The sequence below is a fragment of the Anabrus simplex genome, chromosome 3 (genome assembly GCF_040414725.1).
Source record: "Anabrus simplex isolate iqAnaSimp1 chromosome 3, ASM4041472v1, whole genome shotgun sequence".
NCBI classification, from domain to species: Eukaryota; Metazoa; Arthropoda; class Insecta; order Orthoptera; family Tettigoniidae; genus Anabrus; species Anabrus simplex.
Window position 1 is genome coordinate 467,260,560 of NC_090267.1, and position 21,814 is coordinate 467,282,373.

A 21,814-nucleotide genomic window follows, 5' to 3' on the forward strand; every position below is an offset into this window, starting at 1 on the left:
TTTGTGCTTTCCCTTTTGCACTCCCAAGAAAATGCCGGGACAGTTCCTATTCATAAACCACAGCTGATTCCTTCCACTTCCTTACCTAGTTTCATTCACCATCATTTATTTCATATTTATTATGTTCTCAACTGAGGTTTGCATCAGGAAGGGCATCCGGCCGTACAAATATGGTGTAAAATATAATCTCACTCATCCCCGCCCCCTTATTGGGCTGCAGGGCTACGGGGGCGATATACATTCCATTAATTGTATCAGTAAACATGTACCTGTGAAAGTGCTTCTTCCTTTAAAAAACCCGGCCCACTCGCCTGGTCATCAAAACTCGGCAGTGAAAAGGTTAAAGCAGGGTGGCCGCATGCAACATAAGTTGTGCTGAGGCAGCTGCTGTAACGCAGAGTACAAACACCGTGCACTCGGTCTGAGTTTATAAGAGAGACCCTGTATATGACCTGATCCGACACTTATGCATTCCTTTTCATTACTTATGAAGAATTCTTTTACTAAAATTAATTCTAATTTTCCATACAAAAAAAAAAAAAAAATTGCGGCCAGTATCCAGTATTTGGGAGATAGTAGGTTCGAACTCCACTGACGGCAGCCCTGAAAATGGTTTTCTGTGGTTTCCCATTTTCTCACCAGGCAAATGCTGGGGTTGTACCTTAATTAAGGCCACGGCCGCTTCCTTCCCACTCCTAGCCCTTCCCTGTCCCATTGTCGCCATAAGACCTATCTGTGTTGGTGCGACGTAAAGCAAAAAAAGAAAAAAAGAAAGAAAGAAATCAAAATCACACAGGTTATAAAAATAAATTGTTTTAGTAAGTTCCTACTATTTTAATACTAGATATAAATTACATAATTTGGTTTCAGTATCTCTAGTGTTAATTACAGTTTATGGCTATACAAAAAGCACTTAAAAATAGTTTTTTTTTGGCTAGATGCTTATATTTTGTGCCTTATATTTTTCATTAGTGCTTGTTGGTTCGCAGGACCACCCCACAAAGGTGCAAATAGTCTTCGCTCTTCTGAAAGAGAATCTTCATGATGCATTCTTCTTGCATTACAAACTATTGATTTTGTAGCCTGAACTACTTCTCTAGCATATTGCGTCCGTAAGCTTAACCACTCCACTGCAGCTTTAACAGAATCCCCCGAGCTGATGATGTCGTCTATTAACCCAATCTTGAGAGCTTCCTTTGGATCTGCTATCCTGGCTGTAGTTAGTAAATCCAGTGCAGTCCGGTAGCCTACAAGACTCACTAACCTGGTAGCTCCACCCCACGCTGGAACAATTCCCATGCGAGAATGCACAAAGCCAATTCCTTTAGCATTTTCCATCATAAGTCGAAAATCACAAGCAACTGCTAGCTCTGCTCCACCTCCCAGTGCTCCTGTGAGAAAAATAGACAATAATATAACAAATTCAGACTTCACAGTAAAAGTAAGAGATGACAGATAGACCAATGAGACAATAGTTAGATATGACATTTAACAAACATTTCATAACCCTTTCTCACATGGCATGCGCAATAACGCAGGTTAGATTTCAAACAAACTGCTGTGCTAATGAGTTGGTTTTCCTCTGCTAACGAGTAGCTTTCGCTGTGTCAACCCGGACTGCAATCACTGTGCAAGTCTCACAGAATGTGTCTCTGTTGTTTCTGTTGAAGTGGTTGGCCAGTGGGCATAGACCTTCTTGATACAAAAGAAGAACCAAAACTTGCATTGAAAGTCTGCCTATGCTTCTCCATGGAAAACAATTTTTTAAAATTAAATTAATAAACATACTTCTATAGTAAAAGTACCAGTATTTTGCCCTAGTGCAGCTTGGGCTCATCAGTTGGAAATCACACCTCTCCAAGATACTGGCTGGCTAGCATATCATTGAGACACAACTGTAAGCTATCCTGCAAGCACAATTCAGTGCCAATGTACAAAGGGAGGATTCCAGCCAGATCTCTCTTCTTTTCCTTTCCGTTTTTTTCAAGCCGATTCTTCCATTTAGCTGTAGAAGGATGATGATGATGATGATGATGCTTGTTGTTTAAAGGCGCCTAACATCTAAGGTCATTGACCCCAGCTGTAGAAGGCAGAGCAAACTTAATCTGTTAATCTTCTATAAGGAAGGTTTCTCATGCCAACTCATAAGCTAGTCTAGAGCGAATGTGTTTTCAAGAAACATGCCTGGGCAGCCTCTATGGTTAGAAGGTTCCTCATGCTCAGTTTTCCCCAGATTGCTTCTATTCTGTAAGTTAGTTATTGAGATTAGGAAAAGTTTTGTGATGTCATTTGTGTGGAGCGTACTCTTATATGGATGTGGATCTTGGACAATCCAAGAGCAGGATAGGAAACGGCTTGAAACATTTGAGATGTGGGTCTGGAGGCGAATGCTAAAAGTCAGTTGGACTGAAAAGAGAACAAACGAAAGTATCCTGCAAGAAATACAGGAGAAGAAACAGCTGATGATAACAATACATAGAAAAGCAGCTAAATTCATTGGACACACAGTGCATCATAATACCTTTCTGACCAATCTACTAGAAAGAAAGATCTTAGGAAAGAAGGGAAGAGGTCAACCTAGGAAGCAATTCCTTTAAGTATTGATGCAAAACGTTGTAGTTCCTACTGTGAGAAGAAACAACAAGCTGAAGACAGAAGACAATTGTTGAATTGACAAGGCATTGCCTTTAGACATTGATTGATGGTATAGGAATTTAGAGAAAGTACCAGTATTTTGCCCTAGTGCAGCTTGGGCTCATCAGTTGGAAATCGCACCTCTCCAAGATACTGGCTGGGTTTTGATGTCAAAGATTGCTTTTGAAACTGCAGCTGCTCTGTTTTTAATGTGGATCCTAAGAGATTCATACTTTATTGGAGGGTCACACGAAGGTAAGTTACTTCAATGATATTACAGTTCAAAGTGGTTTGTTTTTGGAGAGAATTCTGTCTTCTCAAGTTGCTCCCCCACCCCTCTTGAAGATCATTTGTAGCATTTTTGTAGAGCTGATCTCCACTTTATTTTCATCTGCCCATTTTCTAGTGCAATAATTATTTTTTTTCACTGCTATTCTCCTTTGAGATCTGATGACCATATCATCTGCATGGGATGAATATTATAACTTCTTCTGTCACCTGTTTTATAGCATAGACAACATCAAATGTATTATTTTAACCATAATGGTTTGATTTAGTTGGGTCCATATTGAATTCAAACTAATCTATCACCTAATCAAATTAAATCATATAGTTCCACTTTATCAATACTTTTAGTCTTTTTTATTATGCTAAGTTCCGTATATGTTTCAAGAACCTACTTGTTCTCTTCTTCAGTAGCTGTTTAATCTACCAATACTTCTAGGACTTGCTAACATCACTACCTTTTCTTGCCTCATAAATAATTTATAATTTGAATATAATTTTAATAAATATTTACCACCTGTACCCATGAATAAAATTATTGTATGTCAATTCAAATAAAACATCAAAGCCTCTTGTGTATTAAAGTTTAAATCTGAATAACATAACAAATTTGATAAATTAACTACACCTTTAAAATACTTTTGTGAAACAACTAGTCTTAAACTAAAAACATCTACTCTCGATTCAAATTAATGTGTCTGTCATTGTGAATTTTATAATTGCAGCTTCTCCTGTAGAACATCTCCTCTAATCTGTAGCTCAAAGGTTGTTTTGTTATCTCTGTGTGCTTGTCTATTATCTCCTACTATATTTGACCTTGACCTCCGATTGTAAGTCTTGGAATCATGCGAGTCGGTTTAACATAAACTTTGTCCTATAATCTTCGTGGCTCTCATGGCTGATAATTAAATATTGTGTTTGTACACTGTATCTGTCTGCCTCACAATTCAAAACATGTTTTGAATTTGTTATGTTATTCAGACCGAAATTTTAATACACAGAGATCTTGATGTTTTATTTGAACTGACATACAATAATTTTGTTCTTAGGTACAGGTGGTAAATACTGATTCAAATGATACACAAATTGTATTTTATTTATCAGGCAAGAAAAGGTAATGATGTTAGCAATTCCTAGAAGTAAAGAAGAGAACAAGTAAGTTCTCGAAACATGTCCGAAACTGAGCATAATAAAAAATACTGTAAAAAGGTACTGACAAGATTGAACTGATTTAATTTGACCATGTGATAGATTAACATTGAATGTGGTGATATTGAAGCGCAAAGGACACAGTAGGTCTCCTTACAGTATACCACTGGTTTGCGTTATTCCCTTTGACGTTGATACACTGTTTGATATGCAAACTGCATTGGTTACCAGTATGTTGTGTATCAGGACTGCTACCTCATTATCTTTAGTCATTGATTCTATTTTCATTGATATGATGTTCGAATTTAAAGTATCAAACACCTTGGGGTAGTCCATGAACACAGAACAGAATTTTGCTTGTGGGAACCTTAGGGTGGTTTTGTTTTCATGAACTTCTTGAAGTCTTTTTATTTCTGTCCTGAAATCAAACTGTTCTTCAGGGATTTCCTGATTAATTTCTTCTGATATCCTTTTAGTAAGGGGTCCTGTCAATATTTTCAAGAAAGTTTTTTCCAGAGCAATTCCATGATATGAATTTGGGGTCAGTTGTTTCTCCCTTTCCTTTATAAAGTATCTTTATTGTAGAGGTCTTCCACTGGTTTGGTATTGTTTCCATCTGCAGGCATAAGTTCAGCAGATCTGTGAATGCTTGGAGCAGAACATTTCTAAAAGCTTTTATATGTTCATTGAAAATTCCATCCAGTCCAGATGCTTCATTGTCTTCTAGGTCCATGATTGTCTTATTTTTTCTTGAAGGGGTCGGTAAGTGTGCGGTTTGGTTCTTCTCTTTTGGGTTATACACCTTGTTGGATCTCTCTGGATTCAAATAACTGATGTAGATATCTATATATAAAGCCCTCTTAATATAAGATTACAGAGTGAATTATCGAAGATATTTATTATACCTTTTCCAACGATTGTTAATTTTGACCCATATTTTTCATCTGTCACATCCATTTATGCCTTTCTTTTAAGTATCTTGTAAATTATACAAACAGCCAATTTCATGTGGTATTTCTATCCAACATGTGGGTTTTTTTATACAATGTTTAAATCAATCACACACCCAAGATTACTTTGGAAATTTATCACATGTTGATCAAATGAAAAGCCCAAGTTATCAGTAGCGGCGACAAAAGGGGGCGAGGGGGGGGGGGCAGTCGCCCCTCACTTTGTGGAGAAAACATTACATTTTTATTCCATTTTAGCCAGCTGAAACTAGAAATTATTTTAAAAAATGTATGGGCCCCGTTTCTTATCAGTTAGCTCTTTAGTTTATTTTCTTTAATTATTACCAGAAATACGTACAAAATGTCGTTCGTCGTGGCTAACCGATTTGCATAGCGCCTCATTAAGTAGTTGAGACATTGCATGTGCTATGAAAAAGGGTACGTCTTTTTGCCGAGATCAAGGACACTGAGGTATGGTTCACCGATTGTCGCGCTCATTCATTCGTCTGGCAGTCTCTTCATTGTCTGTTAGTTTCTTTGTGTGTAGTCCTTAAGTGATTTTTAATTGTATAATTACACCATACTTCTATTTAATTGTAATACATATGTATATTGTTCCTTTGGTGAAAGTTTTATCCTGTAGTCTAGTATCGAATCAACATCTTAAAAACTGTTATTACCGCACTTAAATTGGTAAAACCTTTACCTGCCTGTGGAAATTTGCACAGAGAGCATAAACAAATGTACCACTTTGTAGCTTTTCTTCCAGTTTACATGCATTAACCCGCTCTCCCCCCCCCCCCCCCCCCCCCCGCCTGCTATATCCCACTAACCCGGGTACTTTTTGTTGTTACATGTTATAATTCTCATATTTTGGTCCGTATTGAAATGTACAATGAAGTCAAATAAATATTAAAGTTTAATTATTCCACCTATTCAATACATAAAAAGAGATTTTAATAAAGAATTAAATCTGTAAATAAAACTATGGGGGCATGTTTCGCCCTTTAATTAAGGGCATCTTCAGCTGTAATCTCAATCTGAAAGATAATTAATCAGGTACCTGATTGTATTTAAAGAGACTTCAAACCAAATTTCCCTTTCAATTTTATACAAGAGGCTACAGTCGCTCCTTCCAGCTAATATTTAACACAGCTACTTACCATCAAGCACTCTTCTTCACTCGTGCTTCTAGAAGACTGCAGTTTCAACTCTTCACACGAGAGTTACAACAGTCTAACAGTTTTTCATATTATTATAAACCCCACTTGAAGTGAGCAGCAGAAACGTCTCTTTACAAAAATTGTGTTTAAACTCCACTCGGAGTTATTTACTACATTCTTCATCATTATCCTGACATTTGAACTGTTTAACACCCGATAAATTTTCTCTAACGCCCTCAACCATCAAAAGGCCCCGCTTTACTTCTTTCAACATAACAATTTATTATAAACCTCACTTGATGTGAGCAACAGAAATGTCTCTTTACTAGCTTTAATATGTATTAATACTCCATTTAGAATTATCAACTACATTTTATTATTATTGTGACATTCGATCTGTTTAGGATCCAAAAGTTTTCTCTAACGCCCTCAACCTCCACAGGATGCCACTTTACAAAATTTACATTCTTATAAAACTACCGGTATACAATTTGTTACAAATTTTTAAACAAGGACATTCATAAATTTACGACTATTTGTATATTAGACTTTATTAAGGCTTCATTTTAAGAATATCATAACTATTATCAACCATTTCGCTCACCATTTGAAGCAAATTTCCAACATCATCTTCACATTCATATGTAATTTAATTACAATCAGGTACCTGATTAATTATCTTTCAGATTGAGATTAAGGCTGAAGATGCCCTTAATTAAAGGGCGAAACATGTCTCTATAGTTTTATTTACAGATTTAATTCTTTATTAAAATCTTTTTTTATGTATTGAATAGGTGGAATAACCAAACCAAACCCCATGGCACTACAGCCTTGAAGGGCCTTGGCCTACCAAGCGACCACTGCTCAGCCCGAAGGCATGCAGATTACAAGGTGCCGTGTAGTCAGCACGACAAATCCTCTTGGCCATTATTCTTGGCTTTCTAGACCGGGGCCACTATCGCACCGTCAGATAGCTCCTCAATTCTAATCACGTAGGCTGAGTGGACCTCGTATCAGCCCTCAGGTCCAGATAAAAATCCCTGACCTGGCCGGAAATCTAACCCGGGGCCGGCAAGTGGAATAACTAAACTTTAATATTTACTTTTTGTTGTCCGTAATTTTGTTTCCCCGCCCACTTTTAAGTCCCAATCACTGCTACTGCAAGTTATTATATTCATTTGGTAAAATTTACTTTATTATTATTAATGATAATAATAATAATAATGATAATAATAATAATAATAATAATAATAATAATAATAATAATAATAATAATAATAATAATAATAATAATAATAATAATAATATCATCATCAAAATAAACCATGTGAGTCATGTTAGAAATTTGTAATTTTCATGACTGACCTGATCCTTCAATCAAAGCAACTGTAACAAATGGTAACTTCTCAAACCGGTTTAAGACACTGTGCATGAAGCATGACATCTGGAAACCATCATCAGGATTTGAAGTTTTACGGGCAAAATTCAGATCACCTCCTGAACAAAATGTGTTGTTACTTCCATACATAAGGACACCTTTACCAGATTGCCATGACTCGAGCCTTGTAACTGCTTTGTCAAGGTCTACCATCATTTTACCTGAAAAGTAAATAAATAGACATGTCATGAAGTAAACAACTGACTAACCAAACAAGCTTCCCATCTAACCAAGAGAGAATTTTTAGTGGTTTTCAAACACTCCAGGAACAATGCCTTAAATAGAAAAAAAGAAAAAAAAGGAACATATTAACAAAAACCTGCAAATTCTATTCTTATTTTGTAAAACACTGTGTCTTGTATTCATTTGGAGAATTCTAAATTCCCATGGAGGGAATTAGATATTTTTCACCAATGGAGCATGTCAAAAACATATCAGATGTAAGGCTTTTCAGGCGTTTGCTCTATTAACCAGCGTTTCGTCTTAGGTCTGACACTAGACTCTTAGACACGGGAATTTGGAATTGCTAGGCGGGCAATAATTCCATTGTGGAGATTTATCTCCCGTATGCAGTTATCAGACTGTGCCTCTTATAAGGGCTTCTGATAAGTTCACCTGCGTACACCCCAGCGTCAGTGGGTAGGGTCTGACACATCCCACTCTGATGAGTCTAGTGTCAGACCTAAGACGAAATGCTGGTTAATAGAGCAAATGCCTGAAAAGCCTTACATCTGATATGTTTTTGACATTTTTGACATTTTTGACATGCTCTATTGGTGAAAAATATCTAATTCCCTCCATGGAAATTTAGAATTTTCCATTCGGAATTGCTAGACCGGCAATAATTCCATTGTGGAGATTTATCTCCCATATGCAGTTATCAGACTGTGCCTCTTATAAGGGCTTTTGATAAGTTCACCTGCATGGAGGTTAAGAGGACAAATATACACGAAATTAAGTGGATTATAGGTCATCTTAACTCCAAGAAGGCGCCTGGCCCAGACGAGATCCAGAATATTATAATTAAGAAATTAACTCACAAAACCCTAACACTACTTACCAGCATCTTCAATGCAATGTTCAGACTCCAATATTACCCTGAACAATGGAAAAGGGCTAGGATCCTCGTATTTGGAAAACCAGGCAAAGACAAGTCAGACCCCAACAACTACAGGCCCATCAGCCTTCTGGACGCCCTCAGTAAAGTATTCAAGAAAATACTAATGAAAAGGTTAATAGGGCATATCAAGGAAAAAGGTATAATTCGCAATGAGCAGTTTGGCTTCAGGAATGGACATTCTGCCCCACAACTGCTCACTTGATTCATAGAACAAGCCACCATAGGTCTCAACAAACGAAGAGACACAGGAACAGTTTTCCTTGATATCCAGAAAGCATTTGACAAAGTCTGGCACGAAGGCCTACTAGCGAAACTAATAGACCACGAATTCCACCCAGGCTATATAAGACTTATAAAATCTTATCTGGAGGGCCGAGAGTTCAAAGTAGATGTACACAACACACTGTCAAGTACACGTAGGATTAGAGCGGGTGTATCCCAAGGGTCCCTTATCGGCCCAATCCTCTTCGTCCTGTATACAAACGACATGCCTACTACAGAACTCGCTACCACAAACATCTACGCTGATGACACCGCTATCACAGTTCAACATCCACAGCTAGCGTGCGCTCGAAAGAGGCTACAAGTAGCAATAAGAACTCTCGAACCATGACTAACGAAATGGCGCATTAAGGTCAATGTTGACAAGTGCCAAGCCGTGCTGTTCACTAAGAAGAACAGACACACACGCAGACCAGTCAACATAAAACCGCCAAAGCTTTTCAACGAAGATATAGTGTGGCATGACAAAGTCAAATACCTAGGAGTAGTCCTAGACAGAAAGCTCACCATGCTACACCACATCAATGATACCCAAAGAAAAGCACACATACGACTAAGCCAGCTATATCCTATACTGAACAAAAAGTCCAGTATTAACATGGAAGTAGCCATAAACATGTATAAGGCCCTAATCAGACCAATAATCATATACGCAGCCCCAGCGTGTGGGTTCACTGCAATGACGAACCTGGATAAGCTGGAATTAATACAGCTCAATAAGGCACCAAATACGCAAACAGACACTAAATATGTACAGAAAGTCATGGAGTAATAAGATCAACCCGTTAATAAGCGGGATCGGACGCTACAACGTCGATCTTTACACAAAGTATCCTACACCGAAGCACATTCTGTTCAGCCACAGGGTTGGGTGGGCGAGGGGCCGATAGCCAACCCTCTCCCACCAAGCTGACACCTATATACCACATAAACCCACACACTGCAGACACCTATGTAAATATGTAAATATGTAAATATGTTTCAGCTGTCCTAGACCCAGGGACCAGGCGAGGAAGATTGATAAGAAGTACAACTCAAGAAGACGACGGGAACGTAGCCAGATGACCAAGGACGTATCAATCCACTCCCGCCCCCGACAGAAACATGGGAGCGGAACACCAGCCCGCGCCCTACAAACAGCACTAATATCTATCTGTTTAATGAGTTATTTCACTCCTATTTAAGTTGAACGCTGGACATGAGAGCAGCCAACCAGCCGGCACTCCAATGAGAACCTGTACATACATATGTTATTAATAACCTTAGTTTTAGATCTGCAGTGACAAGTGTGTTCCAACAACACCGCATAGAGGGGCATCGACAGGCAGAAGAAGATAGCCCCTTGCATGCAAGGCGTGGCTCTAATTCCCCCTCTCCAAAAGGAGACTTGGCACCAGGGACTGCTGGCTGCTGGACAATGGGACGAACCTGTGCCCCAAAGCCCAGACGCTAGCAGACCCAAGCCGACCCGGCAGTGACAAGAAGGACTGATCCCCATAATAACAGAAAATGGCAAGGAAATGGTAATGATTGCATGACACCTTTTCCTAACTAACACAACCTCTGGTCTTTATCCAGCCCACATCCTTGCATGTGCTATCAAAAGATGTCAGGTTTTACATGTAGGCTCTTTCTTCTTTCTGCCTATGTGGTTTTTCCCTGACCCTTCAATACCACGCCTTAACACTATCCAACCAACACAAACTTTGCCGTGGTAGCGAGTCTGACTCGGAAACCGGCAGATACCCCTTGTATCACTTCCCACTCTACCCAGCTATCTCTTTTCTTAGAAATTAATAGCATGTCGGAGGCCATGTAGATTGAGTCAATGGTCACGGCGGGGGAGCGGGCTACGAGGGCCCCCCCCGTAAAAAAAAAAAAAAATCACCTGCATACACCCCAGCGTCAGTGGGTAGGGTCTGACACATCCCACTCTGATGAGTCTAGTGTCAGACCTAAGACAAAACGCTGGTTAATACAGCAAACGCCTGAAAAGCCTTACATCTGATATGTTTTTGACATTGTATTCATTTCTCACATCAGCAAAAAATTATCAATAATGGATTCATCTCATCCATTCTGTGCATTTTATAGACACCAAACAGAAGACACGCACCAGCAATAATCTCATCACAAACACCAAATGGGGAGTGCAGCCTAGGGTCTTCCGCACATCTCCCTGTCTCCTGTGTTTCTCTGCTGCATTCCACTCTGGAGGAATTCTGCTCACGCTAATCAAGTTGATACAGCTCTTCATCAGTCCAGCTCCATGGCTAAATGGTTAGCATGCTGGCCTTTAGTTCAAGGGGTCCTGGGTTTTATTCCCGGTTGGGTCGGGGATTTTAACTCTCATTAGTTAATTCCTATGGCTGCGAGGCTCGGTGCTTGCGACGTTTGCAGCATTAAATTTTATCTTAGATAGGGCCCCATCCTATCAGACATGCAGGTCGCCTATAGGGCGTCATATCAAAAACTTGCACCAGGCCTTTCCAGAAACCACATGCCCTTCTTCTTCTTCTTCTTCTTCTTCTTCTTCTTCTTCTTATTATTATTATTATTATTATTATTATTATTATTATTATTCATGAGACAGGCTGCATAGTCAAAGGGTGTCTAAGACCAATGCCTGTCAATAAGATATTTCCACACATGGGAGTAACACCTCCAGATGAAAGAAGACAGGTAGCAGCAGAGGCTGAAAAGAAGAAGCAAGACACAGACCCAAGACTCCCAATGTTTAGACTTCATGCTCATCTATCCAGGTTGAAGTTGAGGAAAAGCTTCCTCATTACAATGGCACCAATTCCATCTTCAGCTGAAGCTCGTCAAATTGAGCTGTGGAGAACAAAGTCCCCTGGAGGGTTGTGGACAGCAAAAAAGAATATATCTTCAATATAGGACTTGGAAGACCCTCAATAAACTAAGAACTGGAGTGGCATGGTGATGGGGTGAGGCTAGAGTGATGATGAACTGAGTGAGGGAGGAAAAAGGCAGGATCCCGAACAGCTGCTGGTTTGCAGTAAGTTGAATGAACTGTATGATATCCAGTACTTGTTCAAAGTGAATGACCATGCCATTCAGGCTACTGAATAATGGACTCACAAAGTGTAATAATTCATGTTGTATTTACCGTATTGTAGTGTTTTTGGACTTGGATAAATAATTAAATAAAAAAAAACCATTCCATAATTTTATTTATTCATGCCAGAAGCAACACTATACAATAATAATTAGGGCTCGGATGTTTAAGACTTGAAAATAGCCCAAATGAGCAAGGAAATATGACTTCAAAAGTGATGAAATATGACGTAAAAATTACAAAATATGACCCGAAAATGGCTAATCTAAATATGGCCATTTTAATTAAAGTTATAAATACAAATGTCAATTCCTTTGATACACATTTGTTAACTAAATTCTTTATTCTTACTTTCAAATTAGTTTTCTGAATATACATGTTTAGCAGTTATTCAGTCTATTGTCCTTGATTCACTTATCAAACTTTTGTAAATACATACCTGTAAAGTACTAAGTTTGCTAAGATTATCAGATCACACAACATTTTAAAAGTCAAAACATGTTTGCACCCTACATTGGTGGTTTGAAATGTGAGAAAACTAGAAATAATCTTTAAAAAAATATATTTTGGAACGTTTAAGCCCAATTAATATTACTGAAATGCATTAAATTGAGCACCACAAAACAAATTAAGTAGATGTCTTTCGATACATTCTGGTAGGGCGGCAGGGAAAACAGTGCAGACTCTCATAACTTTTTCATTCTTCTCTGTGGGTGGTATTGAAGTGTATGACAAGATTCATCTTTAAAAGATCTGGTGTGAAAGACCTTATCACTTAACACATTCTTGTAAGAAGAGAAGCTCCTTTCTACATCACAAGATGTTATTGGTGCATATTTAAATAATATTAAATCACTGCTGTCGAGTATGCATTCATCTTGAAATGTACTGGTACCTTATCCTCTAGGAACATCATTTATCTTGCACATACAGCGAAAACTGTCATTTCAATTAAGCACGTTTTGAAGTTTCTGTTTTACACTGATGCCAACTAGTCCATTCAAGTTTAAAAACTTCATGTTTATTCCGTATTGAACCGAGAATCTAATGGAAACAAGAGAGGTCCACCTATTCAATACCATATAATGTTATAAGAAAAATTATAACATTTTATTATACTCGGTAGCCAACTAGTCCATGTGATCGTTGTGCTGAAAGTTCAACACTTCTCACAATTTCAATACTTACATGATTTTCTAAGCTAGCAGCTTCTAAACGAGTAATTACACTCGATAAAATTCTAAAGTTTGACTTAATATACGCCAGACTCCCTGACAAACCGTTTGAAAACAATTCCTGCACAATCTTGATAAAAGAGGCAGAGTATTCCACTTGTATTAACTACAGATGTGATACGGAAAAGCAGTTTTATGAATACTAGTTCTCATTCAGAAAGCTGACGAAGATTTTGCACAGCTACAATTGGAATATTGCGTCATTCTTGTTGTTGACGCAATATTCCAAAATTTTTATCCGATCAGCAATAGTTTCCAACATACATGCTTCAACCTTAATACATAACCATGCTTCTTTCTAAAGGAATATTCAAACTGATTCATACCCTAACATGAACGACTTTAACCACGGTTCCGGTTTTGTAACAATATTTACGACTCAGGCGACCATAACAATTGAAGAAACCCCAACTCACGCTGTGATAAATCTCTAGTCAATACAATTTGAGAAACCCCAATTCACGCTGTGATCAATCCAATCTACAATTTGGATGTCTAGTCGTTATAAAATAAATTAATTCTTTGTTCATAAATTCTGGCAAGTTAATGTACATATTGTACATACTGTACATATTGTATTTAGATTAAGTTAAGTTTATTATTAAGTTCCGATGTTTATAGTTTTAATTCTTGACCTTAAGATTTAGTATTAGGCTGAAGATGCCCATAACTAGGGCAAAACATGTCCCTAACTGGTGTTTTTAATTCATGTAGAATTTAATCACTAAAAAATATATATTTGTATTGGAAAGGTGGTCACAATAATTTTAATCTTGAAAGTGTTTTACTTATTGTATCTTCAATACGGACAAAAATGAGATTAGTTACTTGTAATTCTTTCTTCCTCCATCCTCCTTACATGTCCAAACCATCTCAGTTTACACCCATCAATTCTCTCATTTAGGTTTTCAATTCTGACCTCCTTTCTCACATCTTCATTTCTCAATCTGTCTTTCCTATCATACTTCTTAGGTGTAGGGGCCGATGACCTTAGATGTTAGGCCCCTTGAAACAACAAGCATCACCATCACTTCTTAGGTATTTCATTTCACTGGCTTGAATTCTACTGTCCTCCCTACCTGTCACTGTCCAGATTTCAGCCACATTAAGTCAATATGGGTGCCTAATATATTTTGTACATTATTTCTTCACACTTCCTTGGTACTTCCTTATTCCAGATAAGGTTTCTTACACTCTGGTAGAATGCATTGCCCTGTTGCACCCTCTTGCTCATCTCCATGCCTAGCCTTGTATTCTGCATTAATTCACTTCCTAGGTATTTGAAACTGTCAACAATTTCAAGGCTTACCATCAATTTTCACAATGCCTTTCCCTTGTCTTTCTCCTTTTGTTATCACCATGGTCTTGCTTTTCTCTGTGCTGATTGTCAAACCATACTTTTCAATGTTCTTGTTCAGTGCAGCAAGTTGTTCTTGTACTTCTTTGCTGCTTGTTCCCCAGACCACAATATTGTCTGCAAATAGTAATAACTTCATCTCCCTATTCCCATATGCTTCCTTTGTCTCCTTTACAATTTTGTATATTTGTACTTAATAGCCCTCTTGGTGGCCATGATATGGTCTGAATGATGATTAGCCACTTTGAGTCCCGATGGTCTAAAAAAAATTTCCATCAGAATGTTGGCCAGCAGAGTAGTAGAGGTGGTGCTTTTATCTCGTTTTGGTTAAGGAGAATTGGGACTGATGAGGAGAGAGCCCATCCATATGAAGATGGTAGTGAATGAAGATGTGGACATTGTCCTTGTCTTCTCTTCCAACACTAATTTGTCATTATGTTTATTGCATTACACTCATGTTCATAAAAAACAGAACACCTTGAAAGACTACAGATAGGAAGTTCATATTCATAGAACATGTTCAGTAGTATGTTTTGCAGAAACGATTAGCATTTCAGTCACCAAGGTTCAGCATGTGTCCTGTTGCCTATAGGCACTGGGTCCTCCATGGGCACTGATAACTTGTTCCATACGTGATGGCATTGAAGCATATAAGGCGCGAATGGTGTCCTGGGGTACAGCCATCCATGCTGCATTCGCCTGGTTCCGCAGTTCATCTTTGGTGTTGGCACTGGGTCGCAGCGCCACATCCATCGTTTCACCATATCCCACAAATTTTCGACTGGCGACAAGTCCGGTGATCTGGCGGGCCAGGGCAACAGTCTGACGTCCTGTGACAACAAGAAGCCACATGTTCATGCAGCAACATGTGGTAGCACATTGTCCTGCTGAAATATGGCATCTGGCGTGTCGTGCAGAAAGGGTATGGCTACGGGTTGCAGGGTGTCATTCACGTAGGTCAAACTGATCACAATGCCCTGGACATGCACCAACTGTGATTTGTAGCTGTACCTATTAGCAATCCACACCATAGGCCTTGAGTTGGCGCTGTATGTCTTGTGCGAATGCAGTCAATATAATGGCTGTCCCCCTGTCTGCAGCGAACCAAAATGCGGCCACCATTTTTAAACAAACAGAACCTGGATTCATCCGAAAACACTATCTGCTGCCATTCCTGTCCCCAGTGACTGACATCGTTCCATACACCATTGCAGTCTAGCATATTTATGCACATTAGTCAAAGGTAGGCAGAGTAGTGGACGACGTGCCGGTAACCCAGACTGTAATAAACGGCGAAGGACTGTCACTCCTGACAGTGTACGATGTATTACACTGTTGTTCCAGAGCCGAGGAGGATACAGATCTGTCCTCCAATGCCATTCGGACAAAGTGTCGATCTTCTCTAAGAGGTGGTCTGAGTGGTGCGACCAGACCTATCTCGTCGTGTTCTATGGTCTTCTGTGAACCATTCTGTGCACACCTGTTGCACTACCAACACACTTCGTCCCAATGAGCAGCAATTTTCTGGATGGATGCATCACGTCCTCTAATACCAATAATGCGCCCTCTTCCAAACTCACTCATTTGAAGGTACGGTTCTCACATATGTCTGTGAGGCATTCTGCACATCTCCGAGATATTCCTGTACGTCTGCTCAAGTCACACTGATCCAATACCTTAAGTTTATAGCGACAACGAGAGCCGCAGGCAAATTTTACCAGTTGGTGGTGGTGCGCCGAGATATCGATGTGGATCTTGAACCTGAGGGCCGATATGGTTCAAATGCTAATCATTTCTTCAGATCATACTAACACATATGTCCTGTGAATATGAACTTCCTATCTCTAGTCTTTCAAGGTGTTCTGGTTTTTATGAACGTGAGTGTATGCGTTCCCGCCTGCCTCTTACCCGAAGGTCCCAGTTTTGAATCCCGAACAGGTCTGAGATATAAGGGCTGGTTCAAGGTCCACTCAACCTAAGTGATTACAATTGAGGTGTTATCTGACCGTGAGATGGTGGCCCTGGTCTAGAAAGTCAAGAATACTAGCCGGGAGGGTTCTTCGTGCTGACCACATGGCACCTCGTAATTTGCAGGCCTTCGGGCTGAGCAGCGGTCGCTTGGTAGGCCATGGCCCTTTGGGGTTGTTGAGCCATGGGGTTATTACGTGTTCCTATTCTTGTTCCTACCTTTCTGTCTTTCCAAATGACGAGACCAAAGCGACACTGGGGTAAAACGCATGCAATTTCACTATTGTAAAAGCCTAAAGAGTTTGAATACTTCAATATTTACAAAATTAAATTATGGTTTCCTTCTGGGAACTTTGTGTTTGATATAAAAACCAAAGGCAGGTATTTATACAAGTGGAGGTACATACTTCCCCTAGCGCTCTGTCACTGCGTTGTCCTACAAAGGAGGCCTGCCTGCAGTGGTATCTCAATGGTTTTCCGTGGTTTTTCATTCTCCTTCACTAAGGCAAATGACCAACCTGGGAAGCAGAAAATAATAATAATAATAATAATAATAATAATAATAATAATAATAATAATAATAATAATAATAATAATAATAATAATAATAATAATGCCTCATGTACTGTGTGCAGGCATTTTGATTTTACACTATCTAGGCTGCCTGCAGGTCAATTTCAAAGGTCTGCTTTACTCTAGCAGATGACAGAGTAAACTGGATCTCTCATGTGATCTATGGCTGAGATTTAGTTTTGTTGGATAAACTCCAAACATGTCATCAAAGATCTTTCACATGCGGACATCGCATGACACAGAGTGTCAAATGGACTCTTTCTGTTCTTCAAAAATTCAACTACCTCTGCCCGATCTGTACCCGCAATCTTGGATTTGTAGGTCAATACTCTATCACTGATCCACAGAAGGAGCTATCCCATACATCCAGAAGGATGTGGACATTGTCTTTATCCTTGCCTCCTCTTTCTATTGTGTCTTTTCTTACACTGGCCTGACACTGTTGTATTCTATTCATGTTGATATCTTTCTATATATGACTTGGTTTGTCACTTCTTCGATCCTCTATGTAACTTACAATACCAGGCTAAGCTGAGGCACTGTGAATGTCTTACACGTCTTGTTAGCTGTGAATTGCTAGGAGGGACAGATACATAGTCTTGAATACACCATTTTTCAAAAATCATTACTTAAAAGAAATAAACTTTTAATATGGCAGCCTGACTTAAAATTATTGACAGGTAAATATGTTTTTAAAATATCTTGTTTTCTTTTTCCAACAAAAACGGAATTGTCAATAATAGACAAAGATGCAATATGTTAAGAAGACTGCCTGGCATTGCCAGTGCATTGTACATTGATTTCTTGCTGTCACTATCACAGGAGAGTTTTAAAACAGCAGTTTACAATAAACCTTGTACCTGTAACATCCATGGCTAAAAGTCCTGTGGTATCAGGGATGACAGCCTGAACGATAATTCTGAGATTGGTACAATGTACTGTACCAGGAAGGCCTAGGTCCTGGCACATATAAATTGAAAAAGCTTTATTTCAGCATACAATTTCCGTCCGACATGCGAACAGCTGAGCGAAGGAACATTCCAGTACATACCAGACTCCACGAGCGAGCCAGGCGAGGTCAAGTGACGTCACCTACCGCTTGAAACTTGCCTCCCCTAGAGATATTTCTCGAAAGAAGTTTTCTTTCGCGAACTTTTTAACGCTTTAACCGATTTGAACAGGACCAACGCTAAATTGTAGCAGACATCGTAAAAGTAAAATCCTGTAAATTTCAAAGCAATCTGTCCAGTAGTTTCTGAGTTATAACAATATAAAGTTTAAGAAGATTGAGCACTCTCAGTCACATGATTCAGAACACCACCCCTCCCGGCGCAGATATATAGGCCAGTATGTCAAGGCTGACAACCAGTCCAGTCCAGTCCAGTGCAGAGCAGTGCAGTATGTGTGTGTGAGTGAGAAAGAGGTGAGACTGACCCTCTGACAGTCTGTCAGTGCATTCTCGAAGATAGTACTTTCCGTCGTGTTTCGCGGAGACGAAATTATGGGATAATCAATCGCCGTTGCACTTGTAAAAGACGTCGCACCATACTTAGTCTATCGTGCCGCGACTACGATATAATTCACAGACATTTCGAAATATAACACATGTGAAATCATTGAAATACGAAGTCAAATATTTGATATTCACGGACTAGAACATGACGTGTGGACTTAGTTAATTTCACATAATATTGAACTTCTACAATAAACAGAAACTGTCGTGTACAATAACTCTTAACTTTTCTAGGACTCATTTCTGCTAATACAGTACATCCTTGAACTGTGTCTCTTTATTTACGTAGCGTTCGTGCCATACTAGGACACGACTTACTCCAATGATAAACTTGGTGAACATTAAGAACTTTTTCTAAGGTAATATAATACTATCACAACCAGACAATCAGTGTTATCTGCTAGGATAGTGATTCAAAGACTGTAATCAAAGACTGTGATGAAGTGTTTGAACTGTGTATTTATGGACGTTCTCAGCGACGATTTCAAATAGTGTTTTATGCAGCAAGGACTGTGATTATTCATTTAACGTCATAAAATTCAAATACGAACTGAACTGTGTTTGACAGTGAATAATAGCATCTGTAATTACTGCTCGCGCCAACTGAACTTTCCGTATGCTAAAATCACCTCCACGAGCAGCAGCAATCTTGGTGAAATTCTACAAGATCCAGCTACCTCAAACATCAGCTCATCTATGGTACCCATCGAGGGACGTCAACGTGGTTTCATCGTGGAACATCGAGTTCGAGTCTCCGTCCACATTCCGCGGAATGTTCCAGACTCCCATTCTCCACATCAACATTTGTAAGCCAAATTTTCTTTACTAAGTGAGTAGTCACAAACTGACCGACTTTATCTTATCAATCTTGAACAGTGATTTTCTCAGTGCTGCGTGTGAACGATATTTCATATTTTTTTTTCATCATTTCTCAAAAGTTCATCTTTAATGATAAATTTATTTTTCAAAATTTAATATTCATATTACATAGAAGAACTCTAGGATTTTCAAGTGTTCTATATTTCAAGACTAACAAACTAAGAAACTTTCAACAGAAATTTAAATTCTTATTTTAATTTTTAATTATATTCATGAATTAATATTTAGAAAGACTTTAGGTGAAGAACTGACACTTCGTGTTTTCACAAAAGTTAGAAAGACTATAGGATCAGTGATATTTATTTACTTTCTCTAATGGAATTCAAGAAGATTTTCGTTTAAACTTTTGATTTCAAGGAAAGATCCGAGTCCTATATTGATATTGCAGGGTGATGAATCATTCAACATTATTAATAAATTATTTGGAAAAAGCATAACCATCTATTATTCGCCCTGCGATTCTATCCTGCTCTGTATCGGCTCCAAAATCAACTTCCACTACCTGAGATCCTTCTCATGCCCTACACCCACGAACTTTTCCTGGTACAGTACATTATTAGGTTGAACAACACTGGAAAATCATATGGTAATTTTGAAAACTGTTGATAATATCGCTCATGCATTCTCATTGTGCGATTTTCTCTTTTTCGCACACTTGGTGCAGTCAAGTGGTTGATGATTTATTATGAAGGAGATGCTTTGAACAGAAAGCATGAGGAAGTATAATTCCCCTCCATAGCAATCCATGGCAGTGGTAGACCCTGGCCCCTTCCTTCACTGACACTGCCAAAACATATGGAATTTTCCAGAAGAAATAAGTCAACCGCGTGGAGGTGCTAGCTGTAGTGTCTCATGAGTCTTGTGTTAGGGAATTCCCACTTCTAAGACAAATTCAGAGAGTTACTGTCCGGCCCTGGCACCTCGCAGTTTCACTGACTGAATGCTGACACTGTACCACCTGCGTATTTTTGTTATCATCTCGATGATGAATAATAAAATACCCATAAGACTAAAATCAAGCCCTTGCTGGCAAGATGTAGGTGTGTACAGTGCGCTATGTCTTCTGGTATGGGCTAGAGCAATTTGTTACTTTCATTGACCTGTCTAAGTCTCATCCTTGGCTTTGACAATGTGAAAGTGACCGAGGTATGAGCAATGCTAGTAATACCATTCCTTATGCAGCCAGTCCCTGTTATGAATGGTGTGAAAATATTGCTCATAGAGTCGGTTGGTGCATGCATTTCAGTGGGCTTGGCAGACTGATACGCAACAGCAACTTCTGGCTCAGTGAGGAAAGCAACAGGAAACTACCTCACTCCTCATTTGCCTAGTATGCCTCTTCAGTGACGTCTAGGCTGCCTATGATAGCTTTTGGTGGAACTGTAGAGGATCAAACCAGCCTTCGGGCTGAATACCCAACATACATACAAGACTAAAATACTTGCGCAGCCAGCATCAGGTGGTACTGTCCCTGAACGAAATGTCACCGTAGCAGGAGCATCTCTTGAGCAAGTAGACCAATTCACCTACCTTGGTAGTATTCTAACTACACACTGCAACTCAGAAAAGGATGTGGAAAATAGAATACGCTCTGCCCAAGCAGCTTATGACCGCCTCTCCCACCGAGTTTTCTTGAATAAGGATCTCAAATTATATACTAAACTAATGGTGTACCAAGCTGTAGTCATAACATTACTATATGGATACGAAATCTGGACAATTTATTGTTGTGACATAAAGAAACTGGAATGCTTCCATCAGCAGAAACTTAGATCCATCATGAACATCAAATCTTGAAAAGACGCATATGAACAGCATAGAAGCCTTCATCATCAATCATCGGCTTAGATGGGTTGGTCACATCCAGTGTACGAATGATAGCAGACTGCCTAAACAACTTCTCTACGGTGAGACTGGTTATGGCAAAAGGCCTCAAGGTGCTCCTTTGAAACGTTATAATGACCAGCTTAGGAAGATTATGAATAGCACCAACATAAATGCTAACAGCTAGGCAACAACTCCACAAAACCGTGTTCTCTGGCGCAAAACTACTGCAGAAGGTGTCTCACTTTTGTAGGGAGCTCTGAATATCATACTGTGGTGTAGCGTGCAGTATTACAGAGCTGGTGGCGTGCGATAAACTATAGTATCAACTGAAGTGCACGGCAGTAATGGTAAAGTACATGTGA

At 39.1% G+C, this 21,814-nt stretch overlaps 1 protein-coding gene across 3 annotated transcripts in view; it reads right to left on the minus strand.

Moving 5' to 3' along the window:
* Nucleotides 1–797: 797 nt before the first annotated feature.
* LOC136866531 (ethylmalonyl-CoA decarboxylase) overlaps nt 798–21,814 on the minus strand; it is a 28,617-nt gene continuing 7,600 nt past the window's right edge. The window contains exons 3-4 of one of the 3 annotated variants that reach the window (XM_067143588.2): nt 7,547–7,780; nt 798–1,391 (exon numbers count right to left, since the gene is read on the minus strand). In XM_067143588.2, coding sequence (XP_066999689.2) covers nt 943–1,391; nt 7,547–7,780 — 683 coding nt within the window. In that variant the 3' untranslated portion in view covers nt 798–942. Of the gene's footprint in view, nt 1,392–7,546; nt 7,781–17,067; nt 17,179–21,814 lie in introns of all 3 variants that reach the window. The other 2 variants (XR_011017944.1, XR_011017945.1) reach the window with 2 other exon arrangements.